This window comes from Centroberyx gerrardi, chromosome 23 (genome assembly GCF_048128805.1).
Source record: "Centroberyx gerrardi isolate f3 chromosome 23, fCenGer3.hap1.cur.20231027, whole genome shotgun sequence".
Classification (NCBI taxonomy): Eukaryota; Metazoa; Chordata; class Actinopteri; order Beryciformes; family Berycidae; genus Centroberyx; species Centroberyx gerrardi.
In genome coordinates, this window is record NC_136019.1 from 16,667,772 (window position 1) to 16,687,375 (window position 19,604).

Consider the following 19,604-nt stretch of genomic DNA (forward strand, 5'->3'; position numbering starts at 1 on the left):
ACACCGCACACAATCGCGCTTTTCATCCCTCCCATGTTCACCGAGCTTAATCAGAGAAACAGTCATATGAAAGCAATCAGCGTTTTTGTGAGTGTGTGTGTGTGTGTGTGTGTGAGAGAGAGAGAGTGAAAGCCAGAGCGAGAGAGAATGTGTGCCATTCAATGCAATCAGTAGGCATTTGTGACAGTCATTAAAAGGTGTGAAATTTGTGTTAGGGTGTGTGTGTGTGTGTGTCCAACAGAGAGAAATATAATGCAAAGGCTGCCTGGGGGATTTCCCTCACTGTGTGCTTGCGCAATCAGTGTGTCTGCGGGTAGCGTGTGTGTGTGTGTGTGTGTGTGTGAATTGGAGTGTATGCCATTATAATCAATGAGAGAGCGTGTGTGTGATATACAGAGATGCATTTCAACTCAAATTTGGGTGGAGAAAGAGGAGCAAATCTGAAATGCGCCACCTCCCCGTAAAGAAAAGTGTGTGTGTGTGTGTGTGTGTGTGTGTGTGAGATGAGATCTCTTATTCCACGGTCAGAGTTCCTCTCCTCAGAAAATCCGTTTCAGCCGCTCGTCCATCCCCCCCCCTCCTTTTTTCGGGAGGCGTCCCGAAAAAGAAAAGATTCCTCTCCTTTTTTCGCCCAGCCACTCTTTCATCTGCTCCCTCCATCCTTCCTCGGGATCCTTCATCTTCCTCACTCCTGCCGCTCCCCATCCCATCCCATCCTCCCCCCCCTCCTCCTCCTCCTCTCGTCTCTTTTTCTTTTTTAGTGTGCAATTCCTTCACAGTCTTTTCTCCTCGTCGTCTCTCTCTCTCTCTCTCGTTTTTCTTTTTTTGAAAGTTCTGCATTCAGCCGCCGCTTTATTCCTCCTCCCCAGACAGCGCTCTCTCTCTCTCTCTCTCTCTCGCCCCGTTCTTTTTCCTTTATTCTTCTTTTTTTCATTTCATCCCCTCCCGTACCTCATCCCCCCCACCGCCTCGACTCACCCCCACCCCACACACACTCCCACCCCCACCCGCCCCTCGCTTCTTTTCTCTTCTTGCGTTTTTTGACGGAAAAAAAAAGCGTTTGAAAAAAAAAAAAAGAAGAAAAAAAAAAAACTTTCATAGATGGTTCTACCTCAACACTTTCCACAAACGAGGTCTAAACTTCAAAACTACAGCATAGTACAAGGAGCTATAAAAATATACACAGAGTTCAGGGACCCTAGAGGGGGAGGGGGGGAGGGGGGGGAAGGGGGGAGCGGGGACGGGGACGGGGGGGGAGTCAATGAGCGAGGGAAGAGAGGGAGAGAGAAACAACCTCTGTTCACCAGGAAAATAAAAAAAAGAAACAAAAAAAACAACAAAAAAGGGATTAAATTAATTTACAACGCAAAGGGAGAAAGGAAAGGAAACAAGGTCGTTCTAAGTTGTGAAAAACAAAACAGCGGGTAACAAAAGGTCTAGCAACAGAAGTGTAGTTTAACAGAGTGGGTAAAAATAATAAAACAATAGAAAAAAAAAACATCTAGAAATTATTTACTGGATATTCATATATATAATCTATAAGTGTTGATAGCGATAAAAAATCTCACTTTTTTTTTTGATATTCGCTCACTATTTTGTGTTTTGGTATTTAAGACAAGTCTAAAGAACGCACGCATACGCACAGGCACTCGCACGAAGCTTACACACACACACACACACACACACACACACTAACTAAAACCCACACGCGCATATGCAAACTCATATGCAAACTTGCTGTACTGAAGCACACTAGCTGCACACACACATTTTGGTGTGGAGCAGCAGCGCCATAATTAATTATCCAGCTCATATGCACGCTCGCACAAACAGTCACACACACACACACACGCACATTATTAAAATATACAAGATTCTGAGTGTCACCATGACTCGATTGGTCAGACCTCCTCAGGCGTGGCGCTCGGTCATGTGACCGCCGCCCGGCTTGTTGATTGGCTGAGTCCGAGGCCCCTGTTTTCTTAGGAGAAACCGTACAAACACAAACAAACTAGAATCCTATTGGTGAGTTAGTGTCAGGGGGGCCAGTCTCTGGTTGGCTGTCGGAGCTCTGAGGGGCGGGGCTAGGCAGACAAGGGCCTCTGGGAAACAGAGTTCTCCGGCACAAGGTGGGATCGGGTTTGCAGTTTTTGTTTTTTCTTTCTTTTTTTTTTTTTGAAACATGATAAGTCCCGAAGCCAGGTCCGTATTTCTAGAAAAAAGACAGAGAGTGTGTGTTGTCGCACACGTGCGCGCGCACACACAGGTTTTTAACGGCGTTGTAGAGACGCCTCTTCAATTCAGCTCTGGTGGGGGCTCGTTTAGCTCTGAGTAACGAGTGGGGGTGGGTGGGGGGGGGCACTCAGAGTCTCTTGCCCATTCAGGAGGGCCTTGTTAAGAAGGGCTATGCACTGTTAGGACGCCCCCGTAGCCCTCACACACACACTTAGTGGCCCAGTTGTGTGAGAATGGGGTGGGGCGGTTTATTCAGCTAGACACACAACTGTGGACTCGCGGGGCAAGGAGGTGGAGGGGAGGGGGGAGGGGGGACAATACTGGTGGTATCGAGGGGTTCGGGGTCGGGGGCCGTGATGGCTAGCTTTGCTGTGGTTGCGTTTGGAGGGAGAGGGGTTGGGGGGCGAGGGAGGGGGCGGGGTGTTTGGTGGGTAGTGGGTGCTGGGAGGTGGGCGGGTCCGGTCGGCCGGGCGGCGGCCGACTCATACTTTGTAGTAGATGTTGGCCGGGCTCTGCGGTGGCATCTCCTGCACGATGTAGACGGGGTGTCCGTAGTCCCCGCTCACCTTCTCGTAGTGCGGGCAGTAGGCCGAGTCCGACGTCCGCAGCGGGATGATGATGTCGCTGGGCTCCGAGCCGTTGTTGTTGGAGCTGCCGATGCCGCCGCCGCCGCCCCGCTTGGGGCTGGTGAGCGACGACAGCGACAGCGGCGGGTGGTGGGTGTCCGAGTGCTTGGCGTGCCGCCGCCGGTAGCACACCACGCAGATGACGGCGGTGACCAGCAGCAGGAAGGCGGAGCCCCCCGCCGCGCCGGCGATGAGGGCGATGTTGGAGGGCTGCAGCGGCCCGTTCTCCCCGCCGTTCCCGCCTCCGCCCACGCCGTTGGTGGGTCCCCGCGGCTGGGTGGAGTTCCCGGCGCCACCTGAAAACAAAGCACAGGATGCTTTCACAGCGTTCCTCCACCAACCGCTGCGTCGCGAGCCCCTATTACAACCTGTTTTCCTTCGCTTTGCATACGCATATCAATCATCGCGGGTATACCAGAGCAATAACACGGCCTGCTTGCACAACTTGTGTTTTCATGAGCTTTTATATACACATACCGATCCTTATGGCTCTATACCACAGTCACATGAGTAATGGTGCTGGTGCAGCTCTGCTAGTGAGGGCTGCAGAGACTTAACCCTGAGGAATGCAGTAAGTATGCAGCAAATCTCACAGAGGCTTATATGCGGTCTCTTTATTGATGTGACTAAGTGGACAGCGTTGCATATAAAAGAGTGAGGAATGTCCGAAGGCTCTGTGTGTGTGTGTGTGTGTGTGTGTGTGTGTGTGTATATATACACTCCTGCGGACAGCCCAGCAAGGCCACAGTGTGTATCAAGGTAACGCACTATATTTCCCTAACCCTAACAACAGTATTTACTTAGCATTACAGCCGGCCACATGAAGAGAACCCCACCGCTCTGCTCCTACCAGCGGACCACACACTCTTTCTTTCCGCCTGCCTGTCTGTCTCTTCGCGTCCGTTTATCAGACCGTCTGTCGTTCCGCACGCCTGTGTTTGTCAGGCGATCGGTCCCTCTGTCTGCCTGAAACCTAAGATCTTCACAGCCTCCGAGCTCACAGTTTTCCCCGCAGGAGGCCGGGTCAGAACTCAGCAGGTGGACGACGGTCTAGAGGTGTGTGTGTGTCTGTGTGTGTGTGTGTTTATAGAGTAGGGGGGGGGGGCTACGGCTGCGGTATTGGACCGTGTGAATGTGTGTGGCGAACTGGTTAAGGCCAGTAATGCGAGTCTCTGCTATACAGAGTCTTTGGATTGGGCTATCATTATTCTTGGCACACATCCCTTTCTTTTTCTCCCCGTCTGTCCGTCTCGCTTTCGTCTACTCCTCGTTCCTCACCCTCCCTCGCTCCGTGGTTCTCTCTATCTCCGGGTTATTGTAGACGTAATGACCTACCTTGCTCTGGGCCCGGCGCCCTGCAACATGCACACACACACACACACACACACACACACACACACACACACGGACATAGACACACATACACAGGCAAAGACACACACGGACGAAGACACACGCAGGCAAAGACAAAGATACAGACATACACAACCATGCAGGCAAATAGACACCGACCACACACACACACTCACACACACACACACACACACACACACACACACACACACGTCTTCCCCCATGCTGCTAGGCCCCCCGCTGCGCCGGACTGACTGAGAGCAAAGCGCTAATGCCGGACGTCGATTACACTCCCTTCTCCTCCACCCGCTTTCTTCCTCCCTCCATTAACCCAACATCCCTCGCTCTCCATCTCCATTACGGCCGCCGCCTTTCACCAGCTCTCTTTATTATCCTCCTCTCTCTTACTCTTCCTTCACTTCTCCTCCTCTCCTCCCTCTCCTCCCCCACCCACCACCCTTCTCGCCCCCCCCCCCCTGTGCTCGACTTCCCATCTTTTTTATCGTTCAGATTCGGAGGCCTTCTTTTTAATCTTCCTTCCTTCCTCCCTTCCTTATTTCTTTAGTCCACCCTTCTCCTCCTCACCGTGGAGAAAGAGACGTCCAGAAAAGGTCAGAAAATAAAGAATAGGTCATGGTTATATCATGATCTTCTCCTCCTCCTGCTGCTTAACCCAACTCTCCTTCCCCCTTCTGTTCCTTGAGGGTAATTCATATTTCAGGGAGAAATACTTTGCCTGGTATAAAAAAAGATTGTTTGCTGTATCTTTTTGGGTTAGTTTCATTCATGGTCTGTTGTTTTGATCGGATTCATGTAGGAGATTAGCGGTTGTGACGTCATCAGGATAATCTCGGTTATATGGTTATATATGTGATTCCACGTCTTCGCCTAATCGTCTAGTGTGAGCATGTTTTACGACCGAGAGATAAAACAACTGGTGAAATTCGTTATGTGTTTTCAAAATTAGGATTTCACATGTTGGTCCCCTAGTTGTTTTGTCTTGCACAATGCGCATTGTTCTCGCTGATTGGACACTTCACACCTACCGATCTCATCTAAGCCAGCCTTTCCATTCAGAGTGATTGGACAATGTGTGAATGCCCAATTCACACGTTTTGTATACTATACGACTTCACAAAAAAAAAGAACGAGACCCCAGAATGAATAGTGGGGAGAGCGAATCGTGTTCTTTCTCTTCCGCTGAATGACTTTGAGTATGAATCCGGCCTCTCTTCCATTTCCATCTCCTTGTTCTCGCCGCTATTCCCTTCCCCTCTCTGCTTTTCAATAATTCTTTTCTTTCTCCTCCTCATGTGCCTCCCGACTCTACCCGCTCACTCAGTTCCATCACTCCTCTACCTCTCTTTCTCTCTCTCTCTCGCTCCTCATCTTTCCGCTATTCTCATTTCTTCCTCTCCCTCAGCGGAGCGACAGAATCCAGGCCGCCCAAACTAATGACAATAATAACTCTTTGAAACGTCGCCGCCGGTCTAGCCCTCTCTCCTCCTCCCCTCTCTCTCTCTTTTCTCTTTCCTTCCTCCTCCTGTCTCTTTCTCCCTCTCTTTTTCTTGTCCTTCTCCCAAGGCGGCTATTAGCCATCCATTCCCCGCCTGCAGCACTTAGCTCTGAGGGCCGGGCGCAGAGACGGGGAGGAGAGGAAAGAGGGAATCAACGGAGGAGAGAGAGAGAGAGAGAGAGAGAGAGAGAGAGAGAGAGAAAGAGGCGAAGGAGAGAGAGAGAGAGAAAGATATGGAATTAAATAGAGAGATCCACAGATGTCACCGCTGCACATTCTCCATCTGTCGCACAGCGTCGCTTCCTCCCTCCCTCATCCCCATCGCTTTTCTTTTCATCTAGCAGCCTTTGCTTATTCTCTCCATCCATTTTGCGGGACGGGATCGGCGGGCGGATTATCTCCGTTCGGTCTCCCCGCTTACCTGAGTTTCTGTTGGTGGCGCGTCCCGCCGGCTGCTCCGGCTTGTTCTTCGGGGGCAGTCCATATGGGCCTGGGGAGGGAAAAAACACGGGGTGGAATATGAGCGGCGCGGCAGAAATAGCAAGACAGCCTCCGGGTTCCTCAAACAGAATAAGCAAACTCCTCTCCGAACTGGAACAAATAAGTGACAGCGGCAAAGAGAGCGCCCGCCAGAAGAGAGAGAAAAGAAGAGACGGGAAGAGCTTTAATACAGGCGTTCCCCTCCCGCTCCATTCCCATTATAGGGAAAAGCACATATTGATTGTGCTTCAGTGTCCCGCGTATGAGCGCTCTTCAATTTGTTTGAATGGGAAACTAAAGAGAGGTCGTTTGTTGTTTGGCCACAGTGAATTTACACAAGGCCATAACGGCTTGTAATCTGTAGCCGCTAAATCAGGCCATCTGTCTAGCAGGCCCTCTGTAATGGCGATGGCATTAAAGTGCGTTTATGTCACACATGCGCGCACACACACACACACGCGCGCGTGTGCACACACATACAAATGAAGCCATTGTAGAAGTCACACTTTTTTTTTACTGCGTGCTTGCTGCACGTCTGCTGCTTCGCTGCTGACAGAAATTGTTAGGAAAATACTCATTTGGTTCGCTTTGAAGCCATTTGTGAAATTAGAGTTTTGTGTTGCAATAAGCCTGTTCAGCTCTGCACCACATATAACATTTGAGGAAGAACAGGCTGCAGTGGCTGTTGCAGTAGTGGGGGACAGGAGTGTGATAGATGCAGGATGGGGGATGTGTTTGATGGCTGAAGCTGTACATGCGCATGCACACACACACACACACACACACACACACACTTACAACATCATAAACCCTGCATCACGCCATGAACACATACACAATGTACATACTGGTGTGTGTGTGTGTGTGTGCATGTGTGTGTGCGCCCCGCCATCATCCTATACGTACTGACATTTAGAGAAGTCTATAGCTATTGGCTGAAGAAAGCCAGCCAATCAGGAGTTAGGGAGTGGGGCTGTCTGGATCAATAGGAACTGCTGTGTGGTCAGTAGGGGCTCAGTGGAGGGAGGTTCAGTGTGTGTGTATGTGTGTGTGTGTGTTTCTGTGACAAAGAGACAGAGTGAAAGCAAGACAGATAAAGAATAAAATAAGAGAAGACAGGTCAGTGTGTGTGTGGGGCATGAGTGCAAGTGTGTGTGTGTGTGAGTGTGTGTGTGTGTTCCTCAGAGCGAAGCAGAGCTCCATATCTCATCAGAGATCTCCATGAGGCGGCACGCTGCTTATTTAGACGACAAACAACACAGACGTGACCTTTCAGCCACAAAGCAGATAAGACAGAGTGAGAGAGATAGGGAGAGGTGGAGAGACAGAGAAAAAGACAGAGAATGAGAGAGAAAGAGAGAGAGACAGAGAGAGAGACAGAGAGAGAGAGAGAGAGAGAGAGAGCTGTAAGGAGAGATGGCCAGCCTGCAAAGTCAAAGGGAGGTGATGAGGACAGGGAAAAAGGGAATTTGAAAAGGAAGTGAGCAATGTTGCTTGAATAAAAAAAGGGGTAAAAAAAAAAAGACAGAAAGGGAAAAAAGCAAATACAGAGGGGAGAGAGAAAGAGAGACAATGAGAGACAGAGGAAAAGGGAGAGAGAAAAGAGAGATAACACGAGAGAGAGATGAGAGTGTGTGTGTGTGTGTGTGTGTGTGAGGGCTGGAGGAGGCACTTCTATAGAGTTGCGTGGCCAGAGAGGGAGGAAAGTGTGTGTGTGTGTGTGTGTGTGTGTGTGTGTGCGTGTGGTCGCACTTGTATGGAGTTGTGTTTTGAGAGAACGAGGAAAAAGAGTGTGTACGTGTGAGAGAGGGAGGTAGCATTTCCATAACGTTGTGTGGTGAGAGAGGAAGGAAAAAGTGTGTGTGTGTGCGTGTGTGTGTGTGTGTGTGTGAGAGGTGGTATTTCTATAGAGCAGAGCTGACTATGCTGATGGTATGGGCTGATAGAGCCACAGCAGCGCCACTTGGCTCTCAGCTGGAGAGGACCTACAATACACAGGGCCAGATAACACTGGGGCTAAAGAAATAGAAATGGGCAAGTGTGTGTGCGTGTGTGTGTGTGTGTGTGTGTGTGTGAGGGGGGTCGTGTGAAGGACAGGTGCCCATTATGTGTAGGAATGTGCAGGTCAGTGAAAATGCTTAAATGGACCGTTTCTTTTTTTTTTTTTTTCACTGCTGCTTTTTGAAAAGATTGCATGTGAGGGTCATTACCTGTGAATATTTTCCCCAACAAAATTATGAGCGTGTGCAGCTATGAGTCATTAAAAATCACTGACTGTGTGCTTTAACGCAGAATGCAGTCATTTTGTTATCACGCTTTGGCTGGCAGGTTTGCTGCGTGGGTATGTGTGTGTGTGTGTGTGTGTTCAGGTGTGTGTAAGCGCATGTGTGCATGTCTATCTGGGTGTATGTGTGCTTGTATGTGTGTGGGCCCATGTGTATGTGTCTATATGGGTGTATTTGTGTTTTTATATGTATGTCAGTGTGTGTCCATATATATGTGTGTGTGTGTGTGTGTCCAGTACCAGTCAAAAGTTTGGACACACCTGATTGAATGTACTGTTTTCTATTATCTTAAAGCCGTTTTTATCTTTATGCGTAAGTGCTTGAAATGTGTTTCTTAGACAAATATAATATTATAATATTATAATCATAATATAATAATTCCATTTGTGTTATTTCATAGTTTTAATGTCTTTACTGTTATTCTAAAATGTGGAAAATAGTAAAAATAAAGACAAATGTGTGTGTCCAAACTTTTGACTGGTAGTGTATTTGTCCATGTCCTTGAATGTGTGAGCATATGTTTGTGCTTGTACATACCTGAGTGTGTGTTGGTGTGTGTGTGTGTGTGTGTGTGTGTGTGTGTGTGTGTGTCTGTGCGCGCGTGTGTGTCCAGCATGAGTCAGTAGTACTTAAAAGGCAGAGTGAGAGAGAAGTCAACAGGCCTCATTAGAGCTGACTGATCCTACACCTCTCCGCTGTTCTCACCACTTAATGAGCTCTAATATGTTCAGTGAGGAGATCACACACACACACACACACACACACACACACACACACACACAGCAGTAGGCAGGTGTGTATGTGTGAGAAAGTGGAAGACAAGAGAGAAATGCTTGTCAGATAACATATGCTGTAATGAATGCGTATTGCTCTGTGCTGTATAGATGGGAGATTATGTGAGATAAGGTGTACTGTAAACAATGTATGGTATTCATACTGTATGTAAAGTGAGCAACTGTGTGTGGTGCATGAGTAACAATGTGTGTGTGTGTGTGTGTGTGTGTGTATGTGTGTGTGTGTGTGTGAGAGAGAGAGAGAGAGCAGAGAGAGAGAGAGACAAGACAAAGTCCATGTGAGGTGAATTCCAGCCATTGTGTGTATGAGAGAGTTCATGAGTGGGAGCCTGAGTATGTACAGTATATGTGTGTGTGTGTGTGCGTGTGTGTGTGTGTGTGTGTGTGTGTGTGAGAAAAAGAGAGTAGTGTGAGGTAAGAGGACTCACTCTGTCCCACTTTGAGGACCACCTTCATGCCTTGCGTGGCACACACTCCGCCTCTCATGCTCTCCAGGCCTTGGCGCGTCCCATCTGACGTAGCTAGAGGAGGGGGGAACACACAAAATCACACAATTAGCAGGGTGGTACACACACACACACACACACACACACACACACACACACACAGGAAACCCATGTGTTAAAGTCACACAAATTCACCCCTCTCTCTCTCTCTCTCTCAATCTATAGCCAACGCCAACAATGGCTTCTATTCATATGGTCGGCCATTCCAGAGAGTCAACGAGTGACATTTGCAGAGGCAGCGATTAAAAACTCCACCAGAAGCTCTGAAATGTCAAACTACGCGGCGGCGGCTCTTTAATAAGTCCTCATTTAGCAGCCCGCTGGAATTCATTAACACCCCCGCCGCGCCGCATGGACTCAACCAGCTTCAATCAACTGCAATTGCTACTTGGGACTGGACAAATATCAGGAAGGGTGGGGGTGGGGGGGTGGAGAGGCACAGACTGGCCGATGGAAAAGGGGATGGTAATCCAATCAAGGGCTCATATGAAATAAATAGAGCCCCAGAGACACAAGAGACTATGTGTAGAAAGGAACTGGACCTGAATAGTTGGAATACAGACTCCGTTGAATGAACACTGTGTGTTCGGTAATGCCCCATTACTGGCTTTGTTTGTGTTTCAATTAAGTGAATTAAAGAGATTTTTTTTTTTCATTTTCAATTTGATTGACTGAGCTGTTGATACAAGCGCCGAAAGCATAAAAACAGATTTTTACATGCATTTCGAGGTTATAAAAAGGTTTGCTTACATTGGAAATGAATGGAGACATTAAGCAGAAACTGTATTTGGAGTAAAGATGGGTTATGAAAGTTGTTCTCCATCTTCAAGCCAAACTCTGTGTGAATGCACTTGACATCAATATGGTCAAACAAAGTCAGGATTGTGCCTTTATGTATCTAAATGTTTTATTTACACAGTGTTAGATTGAGAATATTTACACTAAATTTACATTATATCCAGTTTGCCTTTGGTATTCCTGTTTGGGAATCAAACCCACAACCCGAAAGAACAAAGAGGTGCTGACCAAGAGCATAGGCAAGAGGGTGTGTGTGTGTGTGTGTGTGTGTTAACATGAATCCCTGTAACAATCTCACACCTCCTCTTACATAAAGCATGTCAGAGAATGTATTATAGATCACAGGTCTGCAGGTCAGAGAGGCTGGAGGAGGAGGAGGAAGGAATACAGAGGGCGAGAGAGAGAGAGAGAGAGAGAGAGAGAAACATGAAGCAGGAAAAATAGAGACGTAGGGCGGAGGGATGGGAATACGGAGATGCGGAGAGGCAGTGTGAGAGGAGAGACAAAGGGAAGAAGCACGGAGGAAGAGGAGGGCGAAGGGGCGGAGGGATAAGAGGAAAGCCGGATTCACACCTCCGCCGCCGCGGCGCCGCCAACCTCAAATCGTTTGTGAGCGTTAGGCCCAAAGTACACAAACTTCCAGACGATAAGATGACGAGATTTGAAAAACAGGCTCTCTTTCGAAAACTTGAAACAGACTTCCATCTTTGTCTTTAAAGCTTCGGCGGATGATGTGAAGCATGTTGGCTGAAAAAAAAAAAAAAAAGCGGTAAACGTATTCTTCCTCTCCCTCCTTCCTTCCGCACACCACCCGCCTCTGTCTATCCTTATTTTTCCCCGTTATAGCCTCCGGGGCTAACCCTCACCTCGCCTCCTTAAAAAAAAAAAAACATTTTTCCCCCTGCTCTTTCCCTTCAGGCTATAGATTAGCCTGTCTGAAGCTACGCAGAGAGGGAGGGATGGCGGATGGCGGATGGCGCGAGAAAGAGAGAGAGAGAGAGGGAGGTGTCAGAAGTAAAGCTGCCTCTCATTCACACCTCCCTCTCTCTCTCTCTCCCTCCATCCCTCCAGGACAGAGAGTGTGAAAGCAGGAGGAGGAGGAGAAGCAGGCGGAGGTCAGGGAGGACAGCAGGATGGAGGGAGAGCGGGGAGAGCGGGGATGGATAGAGAGATATATGAAGAACGTAGAAATATACGTAAAGGGGAAAAATATACCAAAAGTGGTACCCATATGGAACAAAAATACATTTCCCACCTATTAATGTTTAGAGATATCCTTCAAAAATGTATTTGGGCTTGTCGATGACATTCATTCAAAATATATCTTGACTGACTGAAATATATTTTGGATGTAACTGCAGAAAATGTATATTTCTAGTGTCCAAAATATATTCTCAATGCTGTTTTTAAATGTGTTTTTGTTCAACTCAAGCATATGTAAAATTGATTTTTTTTGCAGTATGCTTACTCTTCATTCACCTGCTCATAGGTTCCCATCAAAACTGCATATATTTAGATCCTTGCTGAACCAAATCTAACCATCTAAACCCTTTTGCTGATCATCATCAGGCCAACGACCATTATTATAAACAAAAAACCCTAAAAAAGTAAGTAATTAATATGTTATTTTTCTTGAAAAGCTCCTATTTTCTTGTAATTTACATCAGTCTCATTGTATTTACTAAAATATACACAGTGAATTTTCATCACATCTAAATATCAGCCTAAGCAGGAGGCTAAACACTATTTCACAACTAAAAACGCTGGTAGTTTAGGTGGTTTTCCCTCTACTACATGGAGGATGGAAAGATGTACAAACAGAAAAAAAGAGGGATGTGGTGAATGAGAGGATAGGGGGATATATGGCTAAAAGTGACCTAAACCGGAGGGCTAGCAGCGCTGATCGTTGGAACGGAGGAGGAGGAGGAGAAAACTAGCCTGAACTGGCCTGAAAGGGAGAGACGGAGAGCTGTGAATTCGGAGAGAGTAATATCGCCTGACACGCGAAGGAGGACAAGAAGGTGACGGGAGACGAGGGAGGTGAGGAAGAGGAAGCGGAGGAGGCGGGAGGAAGGGGAGGCGGGAAGACTGATTGCCCGTGACAAGCTGTTGCTGATATGATGGCGGCGGGAGGCGATGCGAGACGATGGAGATGACCCGCGGCCCGATTGGACGAAGAGAGGGGAGGAGAGGGGAGAGAAGAGAGAGAGAAAGTAGAAAAGTTAAAAACAGAAAGTAAAGACAGAATCAAAATGATTTGATAGATAGCAGGGAGATAAAAGACTCTAATGTCTCCATTATGGAAAAGTGGAGCGGTAATGGATACAAAGAACAGGGAGACAGAAAGAGAGAGTGAGAGAGAGACAGAGGGAGAGAGAGAGAGAGAGAGAACAAAAGCAGGAGAGCCAAATTGAACCGAGAGAGCCTCTGCGAATGTGATTTTGCAAATGCAAGCTATTTTTTTTTTTTTTAACATCATAATCAACAGGTCACAAATATCACAAAGGCCGGCAATTTCTGTTAAAACGGTGTACTATAACACCATAAATCCCCTTAAATCCATTAGAAACGTTACCGGGGGCAACAATTTTCATGAATCTTTCACCATTTTACTGAACAAAAGCGAACAAAGAGATCATCGCTGCTTTGTCCTTGAATTGAAAAAAATCCCCCCCCCCCCATCTTCCTTGTTCAACAATGAAAACACTGAAAATTACCTTGCACTTTGGGAAAAAAAAAAAAAAAAAAAAAAAAGATGCCACCAAATCGAGGTCGCAATAATCACAGGAAATCTGTGAAATCCTGGAGGCACTGATGAGAGAGAGAGAGAGAGAGAGAGAGAGAGAGAGTGATGTAGGAACGGCATGCCTCAAAATCTTTTCCCACCTCACTTTGGGAAGAGAGAGAGAGAGAGAGAGAGAGAGGGGAAACGAGAGCGAGAAAGAGAGAGAGCGCGCCGAGCAATTTGGGATGAGATGAGAGGAGAAAGAGAGAGAGAGAGAGAGAGGAGGGATGGGAGGAGAGGAGGGATGAGTAATTGAGACAATGATCAGCAGTGATGGGGGGGGGGGGGGGGGAGAGATTTGCGGAGCGCCAGAGGACAGGAGGAGAGGAAGGGCGTCGCTCCGCCACCCTCGCTCGACGGGAAGACAGGAGGGAGAGGCGGAGGAAGTGGAAAAACTTAATTAATGAAATAATACCGCAGTCAACCTCGATCAGACTGCACAGCGCCGAGCAGGCGGGGGGGCGGGGGGGCGGAGTGTGTATCTAGTCTGTGGAGAAGATCCTGGAGTGTGTGAGCGTCTCTCTCTCTCTCTCTCTTTCTCCCCGTTACACCAAGGTCAGTGTCGGGGGGGGGGGGGGGGCCGCGCTTCTCCTCCGCCTTCGTTATGTTATGTAAAATCACATCCCTACTTTTTTCAACTTCTTACCTTCTCTCTCCATTCCTCTCCCCCCATCCCTCCGTACAAGATGAACGGAGAAACAGGAATTTGTGTACATTCGTGTTTTGTTATGTTCAACTCATCCTTGAGTCTCGTTTGTCTTTTGCTGCTTTTTAAAGTCACATTTTGTTCCGTAATTTGACTTTCTTCAAAAATGAATCAGTTCCAGCCAGCGGGATGCAGCCATGGTGTCTTAGGAAGAGGCGACAGGGTTTTCAGGGGTGAATGCCTAAAAATACACCGCTGTCCCATGTTGAGACTCGCTGTGGAAGTTGTGTAGTTGCAGGTTTTATACGATGGGAGGAGCAGACGGGCGGGATTGTTAAAAAAATCTGTGATGGTGTTATTAGTTGGAATTGTTATGTAGGCCTCCTGGTATGCTTGAAGTAACCACTTAAAATGACGCATCCTTTTTCAGAGTGTACAAATGTGTGTGTGTGTGTGTGTGTGTGTGTGTGTGTAGCAGACTGTATACATAAACTGCATTGGCATCCCAAAGTTTGTTTCTACAGAATGTGAATCAGACATTAGCGGGTTAGACTGTATATACACAGTTATAAACAACATTTCACTGTGCATCTGTGTGTGTGTGTGTGTGTATGCTATACATACACTGTGTGGCAGCGGCCCTGCATCAGTCCAAGCTAGCCACCGCACACACACACACACACACACACAGACAGACACACACATGCCTTGAGCGCGAAGTGGGAACATCTTTTCCGATGACAGCTAGATTAAAGGGAGCCAAGACGGGAACGTGGCGCGGAGCGAAAGAGCAGATTAAACGACAAATGGAATAAATAAACAAGCAAACAAGGGCCGGGGAGGAACAAAGCTCGCTCTCGCCGCCGTACGAGCGCGGCGGCGCCCCCGCTCGCCTCTGGTGTGCGATGGCGTGTTCGCCGCGTCGCGTGTGTAAGGTTAACGAACGCAGTATCACATATGCAAATGGAACGTGAAAGACAGAAACGCAAGTGGGTGTTTTGTTTTGCCCCCGGCACCCTGGTGCATGCTTAGGCTGGAGTGGTTTGAATGTGTGTGTGTGTGTGTGTGTATTCGTGTCAGTGTGTGAGTACGAAGTGTTCCCATCTGTGCAAATCAAGTTAAAACCAATGCATTGCTTCACAGTAGCTTTGCCTTTAAAATCCCCCTTTTAGTTCCACTTGTTTGGCTTTTGGACCACACTCTGCAAAAACAACCAAGGAACTAAGTTTGTCACTTGGGCTGACTCAGGGTGTGTGTGTGTGTGTGTGTGGGTGTGTGGGTGGGGCAGGGTGTGGGTGGGGGGGCACGATTTACAGTCGCCTTCCTGTTCAAATTTGTAGTCCTCACTCTCCAGAGGGTCTATGAGCTACGCCTGTGTCATCGAGATGATGAAGAGCATATAACTTGATCCCCTCTCCCTTGAGGGAAAGCTGAAGGATTCATTTGCTCTCACCTCCCTCTCCCTCCCTCCCTCCCTCCCTCCCACCCAACCCGGCTCCTAAAAAAAAAAAAAAAGAAAAAAAAAATCCTGGATCTAGCCCCCGAAATTTCCTGTAACTAAAAACGTCTTCATAAATCTCCTATGACGCTTTTATAACCTGGCTATGACGCATTAACGAAGCTATCGCGAGCCATTACCTCGCCGCAGCGGCTTGGGTGTGTGTGTGTGTGTGTGTCTGTGTGTGTGTGTGGGTTAACTTGTGTACCGAAACAGAACGGGCATTATTTTAGCTCCCCCTCCAAAAAACACAGCGGCCGAGTATTATTTTCACTTACATTCCACCTCTGAATACACAACGCACCATTACTTCCAACATAGCATGAGGTTTTCCAAACTTGTTTTTCTGCAAAGGGTGCAGGAGTTTTTTTTTTGTTTTTTTTTGTTTTTTTTCGTTCCATTGTTGCAGACAAAGGCGTATTGTTGACGGTGTTGTGGTAGCACTGGATCCACGTTGGGGCCGAGTACAAACAAGGACAAGACAGAAATGTCTGCGCTTTTGGCGCCTCTGTTGCACGCCGACATGCTGGTATGTGTGTGTGTTTAGGACGTAGGATGAGTGTGTGAGAGTTAATGCAGGAGTGGAAAGAGTATCACACTCAAGGATACTGTGGTTACTTTGCAGGTATTTTACTTAAGTAAAAGTAAAATGACTGGTGTAAAAATCTGGTTGAGTAAAAGTAAAAAGTAGCTCATTTGAAATGTACTTAAAGAATAAAAGTCTCTTAGTCTCTTTTTTTGCAGTGCTAAAAGGGCACGAGGACAGAGAATTCAAACTAATAATAATAAAAAAAAAAATTACAAAATAAAATAGATATGGTTAAGTTAAATTACTAACTAATGGCATCACAACTGGTCAAGTTACAACTACCATAAGTGCCTATGGAGAATCTAGAATATTTGCACCATGTAATGGATGCGATTTATAACATAGTTAAGTACAATTCTTCAGTCAAACCATACTTAAGTAAAAGTACAATTTCTAGCCATAAAAATTCTCAAAAAAAGTGAACAAAATAGCTACTTGATTACAGTAAAGAAGAATGAAGTCATTTGTTTTTTTTTTGTTTTTTTTTAGTAATTTGTTTTCCCTAATGGATGCAATTTAACATGTAGTGAAGTACTTCAGTCAAAACATACTTATGTAAAAGTAAAATTAATGTCAAGAAATACTCAGAAAAGTACTAAAAAGCCACTCCATTCCAATAACTAGTGTAACTGTAATCTGTTACTTCCATGCTTGAGTATATGAATGTGTGTGAGAGATAAAAGAGAGGCAGCGGGTCAAATTACTGCAGAACTGGACAGACTTATAGGTAGACAGTCATGGTCACAGGTTAAACTCACATGATGGGTCACACACACACACATACAGAGACTCACACGTATGGACTGACACACACACACCCGCGTGCAGTCGCAGAGAGGAATCTCACGCAAACACCCAATTTCACACATGCCTCCATAGAAGAGACACCATTACCTCAAAACCCAGACATCAACTCACACACACGCAACTCTCTCTCTCTCTCTCTCTCTCTCTCTCTCTCTCTCTCACACACACACACACACACACACACACACACACGATGCGACAGGGGGAAAATGATCTCAGTGTCTCTGCTTGCGTGCGGTTGATCTCTCCTCTGTGCTCGATGACATTTTAATTCTCTGCAGTTATTCGCTTTCCATCCATCCTATTCTATTACAATCATTCTGCCCTCCCCCCCCACCTCCCCCCGCCCCTTTTCCCTCATGGACTCTCCCTCTCTTCTACCCCTCCCTCCCTCCCTCCATCCCTCCCTCCATCTCTCCCTCCATCTCTTCGTCATTCAACGTCCCTGTGCTTTGGGGGTGGCCGACTCAGAATCACATCGTATTAACCTCCAACACCAAAAACACACACACACACAGTCACACACAAACTGGGCCACAGCAGCCGCCCCCCTCCCCGTCTCCATCGACCCCTGAGTTCAAAACAGGAGGACTAGAGTGAGGAATGCACCTGCGTTTGACACACACACACACACACACACTGCTGAGAGCCTGATTGCATGTGACAGATCCGCTGCTATTTTGTAGGTTAGTTCTGAGGCAGCGAATATAAATATTGTCGGAGGCCTGAACAATGCTGCTGCCTGCTGCTGTCACGTTTGTTGTTCGCCTCGGACTAAATCCAGATCTAGATTTATTACACAGCATTGTGTTTGGGCTATAGCAATAATCCAGTTGTGTATATTGTCATGTTCTACGCGTGTGTGTGTGTGTGCATCTGTACATGTGCTGCCCATGTTGCACGTGTCTGTCTGTGCGCTCTCGTATGTGTAGATGTTTCATATAGAGTATGTGTGTGTGTGTGTGTGTGTGTGTGTGAGAGTGAGAGAGCGAGCCTACAGTCGATAATCCGGTGTGATGCACTGGGGGTTAATCATGGCTGACCGCTGCAACATTAATACAGTATGGCCGATGTCTGTCCGCATCAACAAACAATCTACACACAACCTCCTAAAGCTGCTTATAGCCTCTATACTAGAGAGAGAGAGAGAGAGAGAGAGAGAGAGAGAGAGAGAGAGAGAGAAAGGAAGCAGTAGACAGAAAAGCAGAGTCTGATTTCGACTGATTTATTCGCACGTGAAAAAAAAAAATCACTCTCATAATTAAATGACGAGAAACAAAACAAGGCCGAGCGAAGGTGAGAGCCTTTATCATAAATTTGGGCCGGCGGATCCAAAAATAATACACGGCGAACGACATGCAAGACATGCATAATGGACCGAGAGAAAGACAGGCAGGCACAAAGCGAGGGAGCGAGGGATGTAAAAAGACGGCGAAAAAAAAAAGCAAAGAAGAAGAAAGAAAGGAAAGAGGGAGCCGGGCCATTAAAAAAGAAAAAGAGGCCTAGTGACTGGGCGGACGAGCCTTGTGTAACGTCAGTAAAGTGCTAGCCATGTAGGACAGTCACGACCAATGTTCCTAACAACTGGGTCAATGTTCCCATCCCGGGGCAGCGAGGGCATTCTGTGTGGTTTTGTGTGTGTGTGTGTGTGTGTGTGTGTGTGTGTGTGACAGAAAGAGAGCGACTACAACCCAATCCAACCGCCGACTTTACACGAAACCTACGAGAAAACTGCTATCCCTGCAATCCCTGTCAAGCGCGCTGCGGAGTGGACCTCCATGCATATTGAATGAATACTTGAATGGCTGCTTATCAATACTTAATGACTACTTATCAGCGAATCCCTGAATGACTTCTGCAGCACTGATTTTTTCCCCCTTAAACTGTAAACGCGAGCTCTCCGAAGGCAGGGAACGCAGCGTGCTTTGAAAGAGAAGCGGCTGAGCGGGTGGTGCGTTCGCGGTCGCGTTTTGGATGCTGGTATTTCGCAGCGCCGTTTGTCGGTTTCGCCGCAATCGCAAGGAACGAAGAGTGACACTTGAAGCTATCGGTGTGAATCTGGCTGTCTGCAGGCCCCGCTCTGTGTGTGTGTGTGTGTGTGTGTGTGTGTGTGTGTGTCTGTCTGTCGGTGTGTGTCCTTGTCTGCCGGTGTCTGGCGGCGTGTGTCCGTCTTAAGGTTCGTGTGTGTGTGTGTGTGTGTGTGTGTGTGTGTGGGTAGCCGTTCCCCATTATATCAGCCACTAGATTGGAGGCCTGGAGAAATGGGTCAGCGCCAGCCTCGTCGTTCCTCCATGTCTCTCTCTCTCTCTCTCTCTCTCTCTCCCCCGCTCTTTGCTCATGTTTTTTTTTTTTTTTCCCAGCCTCTCTTATTCCCAAGTCGCTCCCAGAATAAAACCGAAACACCTCCGGTTGTCCACTCCTCCCGCGGCTGCCTGGATCTGGGTTAAACCGGCGAAGTCCATCACTCACTCTCTCTCTTTCTCCCGTTCTCTCTCGCTCTGTCTCTCTCTTTTCTTTCCCCTTGTGTGTCTCTCCCCTGTCTGGCTCAGGGCCTGGCTCACGGTGACCGGAGCTAAGTGTTTCGTCAAGGTGGCCACACACACACACAGACACACACACACACACACAGACACACACACCTGTTGCAAAACCAGTGGAAGGGGGCGAGGGTGAGGGAGAGGCAGCA

The 19,604-nt window shown here is 47.5% G+C and overlaps 1 protein-coding gene across 1 annotated transcript in view; it reads right to left on the bottom strand.

Moving 5' to 3' along the window:
- Positions 1 to 2,717: 2,717 nt before the first annotated feature.
- efnb3b (ephrin-B3b) overlaps positions 2,718 to 19,604 on the bottom strand; it is a 71,862-nt gene continuing 54,975 nt past the window's right edge. Inside the window, exons 3-5 of the mRNA XM_071916263.2 lie at positions 9,718 to 9,810; positions 6,152 to 6,220; positions 2,718 to 3,157 (exon numbers count right to left, since the gene is read on the bottom strand). Of these exons, the coding sequence (XP_071772364.1) occupies positions 2,718 to 3,157; positions 6,152 to 6,220; positions 9,718 to 9,810 (602 nt within the window). The remainder of the gene's footprint in view (positions 3,158 to 6,151; positions 6,221 to 9,717; positions 9,811 to 19,604) is intronic.